This window comes from Schistocerca serialis, chromosome 5 (assembly GCF_023864345.2).
Source record: "Schistocerca serialis cubense isolate TAMUIC-IGC-003099 chromosome 5, iqSchSeri2.2, whole genome shotgun sequence".
Classification (NCBI taxonomy): domain Eukaryota; kingdom Metazoa; phylum Arthropoda; class Insecta; order Orthoptera; family Acrididae; genus Schistocerca; species Schistocerca serialis.
Window position 1 is genome coordinate 244,680,059 of NC_064642.1, and position 16,306 is coordinate 244,696,364.

At 36.5% G+C, this 16,306-nt stretch overlaps 1 protein-coding gene across 5 annotated transcripts in view; it reads left to right on the forward strand.

The window, feature by feature from the left end:
* The window catches only part of LOC126481662 (FH1/FH2 domain-containing protein 3), a 650,693-nt gene that overhangs the window by 549,937 nt on the left and 84,450 nt on the right, over positions 1 to 16,306 (forward strand). For 4 of the 5 annotated variants that reach the window (XM_050105589.1, XM_050105590.1, XM_050105587.1 and 1 more), the window contains 2 exons: positions 5,062 to 5,291; positions 13,727 to 14,255. In XM_050105589.1, coding sequence (XP_049961546.1) covers positions 5,062 to 5,291; positions 13,727 to 14,255 — 759 coding nt within the window. The remainder of the gene's footprint in view (positions 1 to 5,061; positions 5,292 to 13,726; positions 14,256 to 16,306) is intronic. The other variant, XM_050105586.1, reaches the window with a different exon arrangement.

Here is a 16,306-nt window from a genome sequence, read left to right on the forward strand (position 1 = left end):
TGCAGGGGTGTGTGGGTGGCTGAGGATGACATGGTGGCCAGACAGTATCATTGGTGCCTTTAAGGCTTGTTCGGGCGGTGTTTGTTTTTTGTATAAAGAAACATTCCACATGGGAAAAATATATTAAAAAACAAAGATGCTGTGACTTACCAAACGAGAAAGTGTTGGTAGATAGACACAATAAAAACACACAAACACACACACAAATTTCAAGCTTTCGCAACTCACGGTTGCTTCATCAGGAAAGAGGGAATGAGAGGGAAACACGAAAGGATGTGGGTTTTAAGGGAGAGGGTAAGGAGTCATTCCAATCCCGGGAGCAGAAAGACTTACCTTACAGAGGAAAAGGACAGGTATATACTCGCGCACACACACACGTATCCATCCGCACATATACAGACACAGGCAGACATATGTAAAGGCAAAGAGTTTGGGCAGAGATGTCAGTCGAGGCGGAAGTACAGGAAAAGATGTTGTTGAGTGACAAGTGATGTACGAGGGGCGCAACCTCCACTAATTTCAAGTTGCCGCCCCTTGTACATCACTTGTTACTCAACAACATCTTTGCCTCTGTACTTCCGCCTCGGCTAACATCTCTGCCCAAACTCTTTGCCTTTACATATGTCTGCCTGTGTCTGTGTGTGGATGGATATGTGTGTGTGGGTGTGTGTGTGTGTGTGTGTGTGCGGGTGTATACCTGTCCCTTTTTCCCCGTAAGGTAAGTCTTTCCGCTCCCAGGATTGGAATGACTCCTTACCCTCTCCCTTAAAACCCACATCCTATATAAAATTCAGAAGGATGAGAAAAGAAGCGGTAAAACATGCAATGACACATGTAGTCATTTTTTCCCTTACTCAGTCTGTGAATAGAACACACAAAGAAGAGACTGATAGTAGCATGGACTAAGGTTCATCATGCTCTGTTCAGTGGTTTGTGGTGGGCATATGTACATCTAGATTTTATAGAATATAACAACAAAAACAATCAATTGTTGATAAAATTATTTAATTAGATAGATAAAAAATCTACTCACAAAGCAGCAGCAGAACACACACATAAAAAACTGTTGTGATTGGCAAGCTTTCGGAGCTGGTGACTCCTTCTTCAGGCAGAAGGGTTGAAGGGGAAGGAAGAAGGGTGAAGGAAAAGGACTGGAGAGGTCTAGGAAAAGGGGTAGATTTTGGCAAAGTCACCCAGAACCATGGGTCAGGATGAGAAGGAAATACTGATTGTTGGGTACTCTCTCAGGGTTTCAAATCTCATCTAGTACAGTCCCCAACAATCAATATTTCCTTCTCATCGTGTGCGATAAGTATTCCCTGACCAGCAGTTCTGGGTGACTTTCACAAAATCTACCTCTTTTCCTAGACCTTTCCAGTCCTTTTCCTTCACCCTTCTTTCTTCCCCTTCAACCCTTCTGCCTGAAGAAGCTTCGAAAGCTTGCCAACCACAAGAGTCTTTTATGTCTATGTTCAGCTGCCACTTGGTGAGTAGATCCTTTATCTATCCAATTAAATAGACCTTATAGAAGTACTCACTCTTCCCTTTCCATGGTAACGTCTTCCTTGTTCCAAACTATAATTGTTCTCTAATCTTGAAAACTTCCAATCATCCTGTACTTGGAATTGTGCATGTCATCTCTGTTTACTTAATATTGTTGCTGACAGTACATTGCACCCTTTCTGTTATACTTTTCATGGGTCATATGCAACTTTGTATTATGTACTGTTTCATAGCAATTTATCTGAAAATAATTTCTCATTTGTATCATTTCTGAATACTAAGATCACCCTGTACTCATTTGCCTTTTATTCATCACACTTTACATTTATGCCTTTCTGTGTTGTCTTTGTATAATAATTTCCTACTCTTTGTTAACTCCTGTTGTAGAATGTGTTTGACTTATGTTTTCTTAGTCTCAGATAATAATGAAAAAGTACAGTTAATGTCAGAACTTTTAGTAATAATGGTAATGATAATAATAATAATAATAATAACAATAATACAACATCAAAACATGGTTTCATATGTGCATTGTCTTAACATGTATGGGACTGCTGTTAGAATGACTCTAGTTCAGATTTTCAAAGAATTTGATGTTGATAACTTAACATAAGATATAGACATACTAGTTTTAAAATACAGAGTAAATTATCTTAGCAGGTCAAATGGGAGTGGGCTGTTAAAAAGAAAAATCGTGGTAATAACAATTTGTGTTTTATTATCACACAGTTTTACTGTAAACATAAGACCAATAATAAAGTAAATAAACAGTTGGAAAAGAATTAACACAAATAAACAATTTTTGTAGTACTTTCAGTCAAACAGATATATGGTGAACAAAAAAATTGACAATAAAAATTCTGTTAATAATTAAATTAGAAAAAATGAAATACCTTGATAAAGCTGTACAGGAGAATGGACAAGGCAAGAGATATTAAAAGATATTATTGAACTTAGGGCAAATAAATGGAAACAACCTGTCAGTTAACTAAGAATATAGATTGTGAGATCATTCATTTAAGGCCATTTACTGTGTATGTCCTAATTTCATTCTCTACGTATCATTGCTATACTGCAATAGATGTTGTAGTGAATGTTATGGTCAACCAATGGAATTCATTGTAGCCTTCTATCCTGATGAGAATGTATGAGCTTGTCAAAAAGGGTTATGCAGCCATTTCTGAATGGGAGCCACACAGTGGTGAATATATTACTGCAGTGTATAAAAAGAAATATGCAGCAAAGAGCAGTGAAAAATTATACTTATTTAGAGCTGCTACATAAACATACCAGGATACAGCTCTACACACATAAAAGTGCAGTTCCTAGTTCAAAATAGTTCAGAAGGCAAGCTATCATTCAGAAATAATCCATGTTATTTGTTGAGTTTCTGCCATACGTGTGAAATGCGGGGCGCAATGTAGAAATTGTGCAAAAAGGCAACTAATCAATACTTCACTTTTTTGCTTTTCTCATAAAGTTGGTACACAAAATGGGAGGTTAATCATAGAAAAATAGCTTATTTGTATTTGTAGCTCTTTTGTTTTGCGTTCAGTGACACCAGAAGTGAGAGCGGCAGAGTACATACAGGCAAAATTTCATTGACATGAGTTGATGAAGATCTTGATATTGTGAAGCATTATCATTATGGTGGAAGGTGGTGTTACCAGTTTAATTTGGGTGTAAAGAATCAAAACAGGGAAGCACTTGGAATATGATAACAACTGAGGAAAGTAAAATTAAAGAATTGTGTATCATGTCAATGGAGGTTTCTTTTCTTTTCCATTCAGATGGACTGTCCCACAGTAACATTGTTTCTGTGAGCACTATAGTGAAGAGAAACTACTTTCTGGACAAACATACTCTATATTTGCTTGCATACATTGTGTCACAAAGAAATATTACAGAGAAATAACTTTTGTATTATAATTATTTCTGCTTATTAAGCAATGTCTGTGTTATTTTCAGTTTAAAACACAATCTGCTATTGAATATCCATATTTTCACCAAGTTCAGCTCCTACAAATATTCTTCTTCTCAAGATTGTTTAAAATAGGAAGTTGAATTCAGAAACTAGTTAAAACCACAGAGAAAGAAATGCTGACGAGTACTTATCGTCACAAGTTACAATTCTTAGTACTGCTGGTAGAACGCAGCACTCCTAATTTTTGGAACAACAGGTTTCCTTCTTGAGAAAACAAAGAGGATGGAGGATGGTAAGAGAACCAGGTTTCCAGGCAATAAGTGAGAGGGACTCACCTGTTTTGAGAAGGAAGAATAAAGGAAAAAAATCAGGTTTCTTTGATAAGCAAAACTTAAATATCGCTCATTGCCCATTTGGAACAACATCTACACCTAAGCAAGGGCAGTGGAAGGTCCTTGTGGAATGTAAATAATTTAAAGAGTAAAAGTAACAACTCACTCAATAGTATAGGTGTTGAGCCACTGAAAGGCACATAAACAAGACCGGAAATTGTTGTAGCTTTTGTAAATATCATTTTTTTAAAAATAAAGAGTACATGTATGCACATATACATATGCGCACATGTACACATGTATGGCTACATTGTGCCTTCTGACCACCTTGCACTATGTAGTCAGTTTCTTTATTATTTTTACAATATGCAGTTGCCATCTCTCACCTTAAATGGGTGCTGTGGAAGGCTGAAGTGATACCAATATTTCCAAAAAACAGGCACAAAATAGTCAGTATTGTCAAACACAATAGAAAAGTAATTTGAATCTTAAGCTTTTGGAAATGAAAATTGCTTGATTAGTATGAAAATTAAAAGAGGAAGTTTAGGAGAGGATGTATAAGTGATGTAGGAAAAAAAAAATTACATAGAGCCATAGGTCAAGTAGATGATACACAGTGGAAGTAATGAGTTAAAACATACCATTGGACTGCAACACACCAAGTTCAACCCACAGACATTAATTTAGTTTTAATCTCTCAGGAATTTACTATTGTCATCATCTAGTTATACTTGTATCGTCTCTGGTATGGTTATTATTTTTTTTCAGCTGTTGGAAAGAAATTGTCACATATTGTCAAAGACTGGAAATGTGAAGCACAAGACAGTGAACTGTTGTAATCAACAAGGTAGTCATGAGTAAAACTGATCATTGGCAGGAGGTAAGATGGAGTAACTGAGAAGTGAGGAAACAGAGTAGCCAAAAAAGAAAGATAGAAAAGACAAGGACAAACAAAACAGATATGGATATGTGGTCTAATGTGTAATTTCTATGCTTCTTACAGACTGCCTCTTACAGACACCTGAGTATGTATGTAAATGTTTAATACAGCACATTTTTTAAGCACGAAACTCATATGAGAAGAAAAAAAGTGTTCTTTTGCACGTTAGTTATTAATCAAAGACAAATTAGAACACTCAAATTCATTAAGTATTTGACCTGAGAAAAAGATACATCAGTCATTCAGCAGGTTATTGTGCACTTGTACACTATTAATATGAAGAATGTACAGAAAACTTGACAATTTAAATGAAAGGTATTGTCTTCCTCACATGTAGTAAAAAGATTTTGGTCTTGATACAGAAAACCAGAAAAGTGTCACATCTGGTCACGAGATGGAAGGAACAGCACAGACTCCTGACTCACCCAAAAGAGAATCAGGTTCAGTACGTGATCTCACACAGAGACTTGCAAATGCAGGTGTCGGTGGGAACCAAGATGAAGTGACAGGCCCGCGTCCACCAGACCTTGCTGGTGACATGACTGGACTTGTATCTCGTGCTAAGGAAGGCCTGGCCAAGTCAAAATCAAAGGTAAGGCTCTGTTTGTCAAAGGCATTAATTAGAATAATGTAAATAACCATTCATTGTTTTCAGTTTCTGAATATATCATGTATGTCGTTGAGCAATTAACATATGAAATAGTATCTACAGATTCTTGATTTGTAAATTGTGTGAATTAGTGTTGACTACAACAATACCAGAGAAGGAAAGTTGCTACTCACCATATAGCACTGATGCTGAGTCGTGATAGACACAACGAAAAGATTCACATGATTATAGCTTTTGGCCACTAAGGCATTTATCAGCAGTACACACACATACACACACCCACATATACACTCATGCAAACGCAACTTGCACACATGTCTGCAGTCTCAGAGAACTGGTTTCAGTTTGCGTGAGTGTCTCTTAATAAAACAACAAGTGCTGAAGTCAAGTAGGTTACATGCAATGTCTGATAGGAAATTCTTGGTGTACAATAGAAAGATGGTGGAATGAGGCTTTTGTACATTTTTAAACTATGCAAGAACATGCAAAGGAGATGGGAGGAACATTTTAGGGGGTTAAGCGTGTGGATTGTGAAATTATTGTACAGGGTAATATAACTGTGCAAGGGATATCAGATGACTTGATGATGGCTGAGAAAAACTTCATCACAATGCTGTTTATATTAAGGCAGATCAAATACTATAACAATAAATGAAACCAAGAAGACAGCCATAATTAGTGGACTTCATATTAAAATGAAAATTCACCAAAGAAACAGTCCTGTCAGAGGAACATCCACAACAGAGCATATACCGGAGGTTGAAAGTACCACTACGACACCTGAAGATGGGTGTATAAGATCCTAAATCCGGTCCTATGTTAAATAAAAGAACTTACAGCTGTAGCAGTATATTCAACCTCTGGTCACCAAAGAAAACTGTAAAATTATGAGACAGAACTTCTGCCCAGAACTTGCCTTCAGAAAGAGAAATATTTAAGAACGCATAAAAGTACATGAAAGTATCCTAGCTTTCAGCTCAGTTGCATGAGTCAATATTCCTTTGCCAAATACATTTGAAAAGACAGGAAGAGGTGATACTGATCTTTAGTTACAGGTGGTTTGCTTATGTCCAGTTTTGTAGGTGGGTGTTACTACAGCACATCTAAGTGTGTCTGGAGTTATACTCTGGGTCATTGATTGATAACAAAAATACAAAGGGTAATCCTATCAAGACAACACAAGGTTGTAATATTCTGATAGAAACAGTGTCGTAGCCAGCAGAATTACTACTTTATAGTCAAGTTATGAATTCTTGGATCTCCTGAAGGGGCTGTATTTTTGAAACGAATATCTTTTGGTGGTCCAATAAGTGTCTGCATGAATAAATCTAACACATTTGTATGTGGTTGCATTTTACTGTGTGCAGTGTTTGCACCACTGTGAGGAAGCAATCATTGAATTTGGGGCCAGTGATTTAAAAGTGGCACCTTTTATGCCAGAGCTGTTTTCTGGGTGGCTCAATTTCATTTCGGTTTCTAGTTTTATTTATTTCTTGTTTAATGACATCGGAAATAGTTTTACTTTATTCTTGGAGTGTTTCACTTTTTGAGCATAGTACACAAATTTTGCTTTTTAATGACAAAGTGGAGGGTTCTACAACACTGTTGGTAATGGAATTTCAGGCCTTCAGAAGTGTTGTGCATAATTCTCTGAATTGTGCAGAGCTCCCTCTCCTTGGTACCAGATACATTAATGCCCAGAGTTATCCACCTCTGAACCTTGCTCCTGTTCAGTTTTATACTTATTTGTTTTAGGTGCAAACATGAATCAAAGTGCTATAGGAATATGTTTAAAAAAAAGCTAAATTTTTCATTGGCATTGTCTGCTTTACAAATTTGTCCCCAGTGTTCCTCCTGTACTTTCTCTACAAACACTGTGACTGAGTCATTGTTTATGATTCTGTGATATGATACTTGTCTTCTGTTATCTGCACGTAATGGCCAGTAAATTTTATTGTTAATATTTGACCACCATAATCAGATAACCCATTGAACATTGTGTTTACAACTAAATCACTACAGTTTATTGGGTCTAAATACAAACGGTCAATATTTAAACAAATTTCAACAGTTGAACACCACACCATTTTCAAGGCACAGATGCATGAGAGAGTGCTGTGTAAAGAAACTTAAACTCTATATACGTGGGGCTAGGCCAACCAAGAACCATAAAACAGCACATGGAAAAAAGACAACAAACACACACACACACACACACACACACACACACACACAACTATTGCTGTAAGGCAACCAAAGATGACCATTGTGAGAAGTTATTGATATTAATTGCCAACAGATGACCTAGTAGCATGAACCCAGCCCCTTTGTTGTTTGATTTTGAGAGAGGAGGATTTCAAGCAGAACTCAAGCAAAAATCTCTGTCTCTGTTTATAGTGTCATTTGATAATTTTATCTCAATTGTTTCCATAATATTGGAGTCAATACTACTTGCTGCTTTATCAATAACTTCTCATTACTAATCTTTGCTTGTATGGTGGCAGTAGTTGTTCTTTTGGTTAATGTAGCCCCACCCTATCCCATAAGAGTCTAAATTTTCTTGTACAGCCGTCTCGTTCAAAAATGGTTCAATTGGCTCTGAGCACTATGGGACTTAACATCTGTGGTCATCAGTCCCCTAGAACTTAGAACTACTTAAACCTAACTAACCTAAGGACATCACACACATCCATGCCCGAGGCAGGATTCAAACCTGCGACCGTAGCGGTCACGCGGTTCCAAACTGAAGCGCCTAGAACCACACGGCCACACCGGCCAGCCCAGCAGTCTCTTATTGCATTTGTGCCTTGAAAATTGCAGGGTGTTTCCTTGTCGAAATAGCAGCAGTTGTCGATGAACTCATCTGACTGTTTTTTTCCGTAGGCTATTTCACTGATCTATTCAATAGGTTCTTTAATTAGACACCTTGATACTTACAGTATATAAGGCACAATCTATGTGCTACAGTTCCAACATTCTTCAAGTTTTTTATGTTTTCCCAGTTGGTATCTTGTTTATCAAACATATTTCTGACTGTATTGTCTTCCAAAATATGTAGGTTTCAGCTTTGTGGTTGAAATTCTGACAGGGATCCATGGTATATACTACAGATCCTTGAACTGAGTCATTTGTAGCAAACTTTCTTTTTCTCACAGTGTACAGTGCCAGTGTTAAGTAATATTATTGATATTGTAGAACTCAAGACACTAAACTAATGTACAATGTGATACACATGTTTATTTCATATTTGTAACTTAGCTCTTCAGTCTTTGCATTGCCTTTTGATTCTGTATAGGTAATTTTCACTTTTGAGTATTTTTCAGAGAATATTTCTTCATTTAAACAGCAATGCTTTCATTTCTGACAGACCACTTGTTGAGTACAAAAACCAGTTTGTTCTTTTGATGTTCAGAAGTTCTTATGGGACCATATTAATAATATTACCATATTGATTTGACGTGAGATGATACATGAATAATTGTTCTGAACATTTTATATGCTGGAAGAAACTCATGTTTGAAATTGTCAGTACCTATTGCACTATATCCTTCAATCCTTGTAGGGGATTTTCCTGTGAAAAGTGATTCAAAACTGGAAATCAGCAACTCTAGGTGCCCTCTGTCAATGCTACCTGACATCAAATAAACTTTTCAGATGATAATGTGTGCCTGTACCCACTACGCTACGGTTCTTGTCTTTTAGTTGTGCCACAAAAAACTCTTTTCTCTCTTATTTCATTTAATACATCTTCATTGATTGTCCAATCTAGTCATCTAACCTTCAATGTTCACCTTAAAACACTTAAATTTATATTTGATGTTAACATGTTCCTCTTTTTCAGGAAAATTTTCCCACTATTGCCAGTCTACATTTTATATCCTCTTTACTACTAACATAATCAGTTATTTTACTGCTCAAATTGCAAAACTCATCTACTATTTTCAGTGTCCAATTCCCTCAGCTTCACCTAGCTTAATACGAGGACTCCCTATTACCCTTATTTTAACAACATAAAGAGATAGGTTACAACCCTGTCTCATTCCATTCTCAGTTAGTGCCACCCTTTCATGTCCTTTGACTCTTACAATTGCAGTCTGGCTTCTATGCACATTGTAGATAATATTTCATTCATTGTATTTTATCAATTGTTGGTCTGTATCTCATATCTTGTCTTTTCTAGAGACGTAATGTTATTGAGATGGTATCAGTAGATTCAGTAGAATCTAAAGTTTTATTGAATCTACCGATACCATCTCCATGGTGTTACAATATGAAGTGACGTTGGAACCAACAGAATTATTTGTGCATATATGTTTGTGATGTGGATAATAATGTTTTGAAAGTTTTGTATTTTTTATTTCATATTTCTTCTGCATATATCACTTCAGCTGGAGTTATGTTTGTTAAAATTTTTAGGATCTTCTGTTGCTAAAAACCATTGATGTTCCTCATCTCACTATTTAGAAAATTACTATTATTTCCTTTAATTACTATTATTTCCTTTTATGTCCAATTTTTATCCAGTAGTTTGCTGAAGCAGTCAAGAATCTCACAATATCAGTGTCATCAGAGTTGACAGCATAGGCTTAGAAAGACAAAGGTGGCAAAAGAAATTTACCGTGGCCTTTATGAATGAACAACTCTGGCAATCATCATTCACTGACCTTCTGAAATGCCAAATCTCAAAGCTATTGAAAGCTTGCATTCCAAGTACAAGTACAGAGTGTTAATCATTTTGTACTGTCTGTTAAACCAGCCTTTTCTCAATGAGAAGTTTGGTTGATCACTGTCACATTAACAATGCTTCACTTGACAGTCTGTTTACTGAACTGGTAGGATGTTACCATAATTTGAAAAAAAAAAAAAAAAACAAAAACAAAAAAAAAAACAAAAAAAAACAATACGAATAATTTCTATTATAGTGAAATTATTTAATTAACAACAACTTGTGATGAACATCTGCTATTAATACTCCCTTCTTCTCTTTTGATGTGCAGATTTATAGATGCAAGTATAGGTATTAATGCTGTTGTTTTGTAAATTTTGGTCTTCACCTTCTTAATAGCATAGCATATACACTACCTGTCTGCTAGACGTCAGCATGCATCCTAAAAATGGTCATCATTTTTTGAGTACTGTTATTGACAGAGCCGAATGTAAATTTCTTTTCATTTATTGAAGTGATGTTTTTTGCACAATACATTGACTATGTATTATTACTTGCAGAATGTTTGCGCATTTTTCAGAATTTGTTTTTCGTCGGTGGCAAGTAATCTGTGACAAATGGACACACAAACTGATTTTAGTATATAATACATGAGTTAAATCCAGTATTCCTGCAAGTAATGTAATGTACTTCTTCCACATTGCTATCAATAGTTCTGCGACCTTAGCTGTAAATGTATCTCTGATGACATCAGAACAGCTGCTTGTAGTTGTCAGATTTCAGTACTCATAGTTACAGTTACTACTATGTGGCACTTGATGGCATAGCATTATGATCTGGATTCTGTCTACATGTATTTATGAATGATGTGTGACCATATATGTGGAAGATAAATCCGCTAATTATACAATGTAAGACATGATGCAAGCAAGTTGATGTCACGCATGTAAGAAGAGCTATCACTGTAATTTGGTTATGTTAATACAATCTTGTAATTTTTTATATCTACATGTATATCTACATACATACTCTGCAATCCACCATACAGTGTGTGGTGGAGGGTACCTTGTACCACAACTAGCATCTTCTCTCCCTGTTCCTCTCTAAAACAGAACGAGGGAAAAATGATTGCCTATATGGGTCTGTACGAGCCCTAATCTCTCTTATCTTATCTTTGTGGTCTTTCCACGAAATATAAGTTGGCAGCAGTAAAATTGTACTGCAGTCAGCCTAAAATGCCGGTTCTCTAAATTTCCTCAGTAGCGATTAATGAAAAGAATGCCTCCTTTCCTCCAGAGACTCCCACCTGTGTTCCTGAAGCATTTCTGTAACACTCGCATGATGATCAAACCTACCAGTAACAAATCTAGCAGCCCGCCTCTGAATTGCGTCTATGTCCTCCCTCAATCCAACCTGATAGGGATCCCAAACACACGAGCAGTACTCAAGAGTAGGTCGTATTAGTGTTTTATACATGGTCTCCTTTATAGATGAACCACATCTTCCCAAAATTCTACCAATGAACCGAAGGCGACTATCCGCCTTCCCCACAACTGCCATTACATGCTTGTTGCACTTCATATCCCTCTGCAATGTTATGCCCAAATACTTAATCGATGTGACTGTGTCAAGCGCTACACTACTAATGGAGTATTGAAACATTATGGGATTCCTTTTCCTATTCATCTGTATTAATTTACATTTATCTATATTTAGAGTTAGCTGCCGTTCTTTACACCAATCACAAATCCTGTCCAAGTCATCTTGTATCCTCCTACAGTCACTCAACAACGACATCTTCTATCCGAAAGATCATTTATGTAGATAGAAAACAACAGCAGACCTACCACACTTCCCTGGGGCACTCCAGATGATACCCTCACCTCTGATGAACACTCACCTTCGAGGATAACGTACTGGGTTCTATTACTTAAGAAGTCTTCGAGCCACTCACATATTTGGAAACCAATCCCATATGCTCATACCTTAGTTAGGAGTCTGCAGTGGGACACCGAGTCAAATGCTTTCCGGAAGTCAAGGAATATGGCATCTGTCTGATACCCTTCATCCATGGGTTTGCAAGATATCATGTGAAAACAGGGCGAGTTGCGTGTTGCAGGAGCGATGCTTTCTAAAGCCGTGCTGATGCATGGACAGCAACTTCTCTGTCTCAAGGAAATTCATTATATTCGAACTGAGAAAATGTTCGAGAATCCTGCAACAAACCGATAGCGATATGATGTATGCAGACAATGTTAGTCTTTTCCACAATGGTGTATTTCAATTTTAGGTACCTGAAAATTATACAAAGTCAAAATTAGCTAATCACACAATTACATAAAGAGCATTAATATACAACGGACCATGTTTTATTTGTAAAATATTTAGAGGCTGCGAACCTATACAGTAATAAAATTTTAGTGGTGCAATTGTTGCAATTGTTTTCTTTTGTCTAGAAAGATGAATAAAGTCTTCAAAATGCCTCTTGATACTTCCTGGATAGAAAGTAGCCCTTGTGTTGCAATATTATGAACTCCTTAATTTTGTCAAGCTCTCTGTACCTTATGAAATTTTTGAATCCCAAACCACTATTAACTGCATAGGGATATGTTGAATCAAAAATCATTCATCTCTTTAGGCAAAAATTATTCTGAGCTAGTTTAGTGAACTTTCAATTAATTTAGATGACTTTGGATGTCCAACAGCATTCCACAAAGCACTACATTTTTCTGTAGTTTTGCAATTCACTTTGTCTAAATGCCATTTTAGGAGATTGTAAATTTAAAGTCTATTGATGCTAGGGAGTCCTTATATTGTTCACTCATTTTCTAGTGCTGTAAACATGAGAGTTATATGTAATTATATGACTGAGACACCCATATTCAATAAGGTTAGCAATTTAGTTACAATTGAAGAAGGTACTGAAGATAAGAGACTTTGGTGGTTACATCGTCATCTTTGACTAGTTACACAGAGTGCTTCCATTAGCAATGAGAGGAAATACTGGCAATCACAGAGTCAGTTCAATTGGGTCATGTCAGTAGTGTAACTGCAAAACCATTCACCTACAGAGTATTTTTATGCTATATTTGTTACACTACAAAGCAAGTAACAAGATGCTCAACCCAAAGATTGATTTGAACACTGCAGTGTTTCAGAAGTCATGGTCATACTGGAGTGGCATGCTCTTGCCTTTCCCTCACCAGGTACAGGTGGGCCCATAGTTCAACATGTAGCCTACTCCAAAACACATTGCTACTTGACTTAGCATTTAAATTATTGTTGTAGGTGGGGGGGAGGGAACCCAAGTGATGAAAATAATGACCAACAGTGGATCTAATCCCAGGCTTTTAGTGTAATGATCTGGAGTTTCCTCACTGAGCCAGCAATGCATACCACTATATACAGCTGTATTAAATTATTTATCAAACAAAAACTGACCTGACCCACAGCAACAAAAAAATCAACTGACAAGCAATTGTTTGTATTTGCATAGATGAATAATCACTTTAAATGTTAATATTTTATTAGTGAATAAAATTTTTTGCGATATATTCGAATAATTATCTAAATAGAAATTTATCCAGATAACACTCTTCTCTGCTAGAAATAAACAGTAAACTGAAAAAGGATCTCGTATTCTCATAACATATGCCATTGACCGTTTTCAAAATAGTTTTATATTTCCTCCTAGAATACTGAACACACAAGGTTATAGTTTTGAAAGTGTGACATATTTTTTGTTTCCCAGGCTGAAGTTGTGCCATCTCCTAGACCACCACCAGAGGTAAAAAAGTCAGAAGTTGACTTACAGTGGGAGGAATTAGTGAATAAGGTCAAGCGGCCATTGGCTCTAGCTGACTTGGACTTTACTGACTTGGTCAGTGATGATGACACTGACCTCCTTTCTCCGTCACCCATCTGCAATGGTGGTCCGCCTCCTCCACCTCCAGCACCAAGAGGTGTTGCTCCACCACCACCACCAGCCCTAAGAGGAGTTGGTCCACCACCACCGCCGCCAGCTGCCATTCCACCAGCTATGCGGAATGGTCTTTCGCCACGGACAACCGCGCTTTCAAACTCACCCACATCTCCACCAATTAGAAAGACTAAAAAGACAGTCAAATTATTCTGGAAGGAAGTTCGTGATGATCCTGTTGTTGCAGCCAAGTTGCACAGTGTAGGAGGCACTATATGGGATGAGCTTCCCTCTGTTGCAGTTGATACGCAGAAGCTGGAGCACCTGTTTGAGTCACGAGCCAAGGACCTCATTGCCAAGGTAGGAGGATACTCAAAGTTATTTCTGTGGGATATTTCTCTCTCTCTCTCTCTCTCTCTCTCTCTCTCTGTGTGTGTGTATGTGTGTGTGTGTGTGTGTGTGTGTTCCCATTTTATTGCATAATATTATCTTATTCATAACATTCTGCTGCATGTGTTTTTAAGTAACTTCTTTGTGGAAAAAATGCTTATATGTTCCTTAGTTTGTGTTACCACTTGCAATTAAAAAATCATTTTGCACTACTACACCTCAAAGCATGGACAGGAATTTTTATAGCATGTAGTGCACTATTATTACATTGTGCTTTCCTGACGGTTTTCATGTTTAACTACGTGACCTGTAACAAGCTTTCTGTAAGCACGAGATTTACACATGGTATAGGTTCTGCCTCCAATCACCATGCTGGTAATAATTACTTAGGTAAAACCTACTGTGTAAATGAAATCACAATTACAAATTAAAATAAAACTACATGCACACTCACTGACACACACACACACACACACACACACACACACACACACACACACCTGAGCTTGTTGATACCCACAGTGTAGATAGTTCCACTGTTGTCCTCCATTTTTTTAATTTTTCCCCGTATAATGTATTTATATAAATTTTTAAATTTTGAAAGCTTACTGCTTAGTAGTTTTTGCCCATATGTACCTTTCCTAGATGCATGTCACAGAAAAAGTATTCTTTTTAACTTTGAACAAAGGTTTCTGTAGTGTAGTAGATTGTTTTGAAATTTGTTTTTTGTGAACTTGCACATTCATAAAAAATAAAGTACAAAAATTCATTTTTTACAATTGTTTTTTATTTCAATATTTCCAGGAAATATTTTTATCAATAGCACTTTAGATAATATTGTTTTTGTAATGTATCTTTGCCACAAACCCAAGTCTCTCTAAATAATTGACTGTTTTTTATGAACTACTCGGTAAACACATATGGAATAAGTACCACATTGGTGAAGGAGGCTTGTAACATTGGTGTTTCTTGGGGTAAATATCTCTCGTGATGACAGAACATAGAATTATTGTCTGCCATCTCAAATTTTTAAAATGAAGTGTAATAGTCAATGGAAGAAGAGTAAATACATATAACAAATTAAAACCATGATAAGACTAACAAGTAAAAGTTAAAGAAATGTTCATTTCTTGGAGAGTTTCTTTTTCTGTAAGTGCCGATTAAAAATAGAAGGTGAAATGGTATGGGTGCGAAATGTACAATTTTATAATATTTTTAATGATGAGTTAATGAAAATGGACAAATAGAAGTGGATCCAACAAGTAGTCAAGTGAAGAAACATGGGTAAATAGAAAGAGGAAGAAAGTTGCAAGACTGATCCGGTAAGACAGGGAAACATTTGAACCTAGAAGATGATTCAAGTAATTCACCCTAATAAATAGTCAAAAAATACAATGAGATAAAAACTTCACTGGTAAATATTAGGACTTCTATCTTTCCCACCATATGTTAACTGTAAATCTATTTATATGTTCTGCAGGAAGTGTTCTTCCTCATGTCTGTTCACTGCTGTGTACAGACCCAGTCATGGAAAAACTGTGTAGTATTTTCTGAAAAGAAAGCATCAGCTATTTCTTTGAACAACATGAGGACTCTCTGGAGCCACAAACATCAACAAAAAAATACAGGAAAGCCATAAAACACTTCCATCAGCTGCATATTCTAATAACCCTCGCTTGGCCACTAGAAAAATTATTAAGTATTCCTGATAAGAGCAAAAAGAACAACCAGGCTGGCAGCCTTAAATCTTTCCACTGCAAAATTGATTATAAATACTGTTCCATACTCTTGCCAAGTCCTCATTCCTTCCTTGTATTAAATGATTTAAATAAATCTGTCCTTTGGTGTTATGTTTGAATATGAAAATTGAAACTGACTTTTTCATCAAAAATAAAATATTTAGTGCTGTGGATCTTAATTACTGTCTTCTTGGCTGAAAAAGAGTAAATTGTTAATTTTGCAGTAATGCATGGTGTCTCCAGAGTGCAATCAAGCACACCAAAGGTTTAAGTTCTTAGCAGC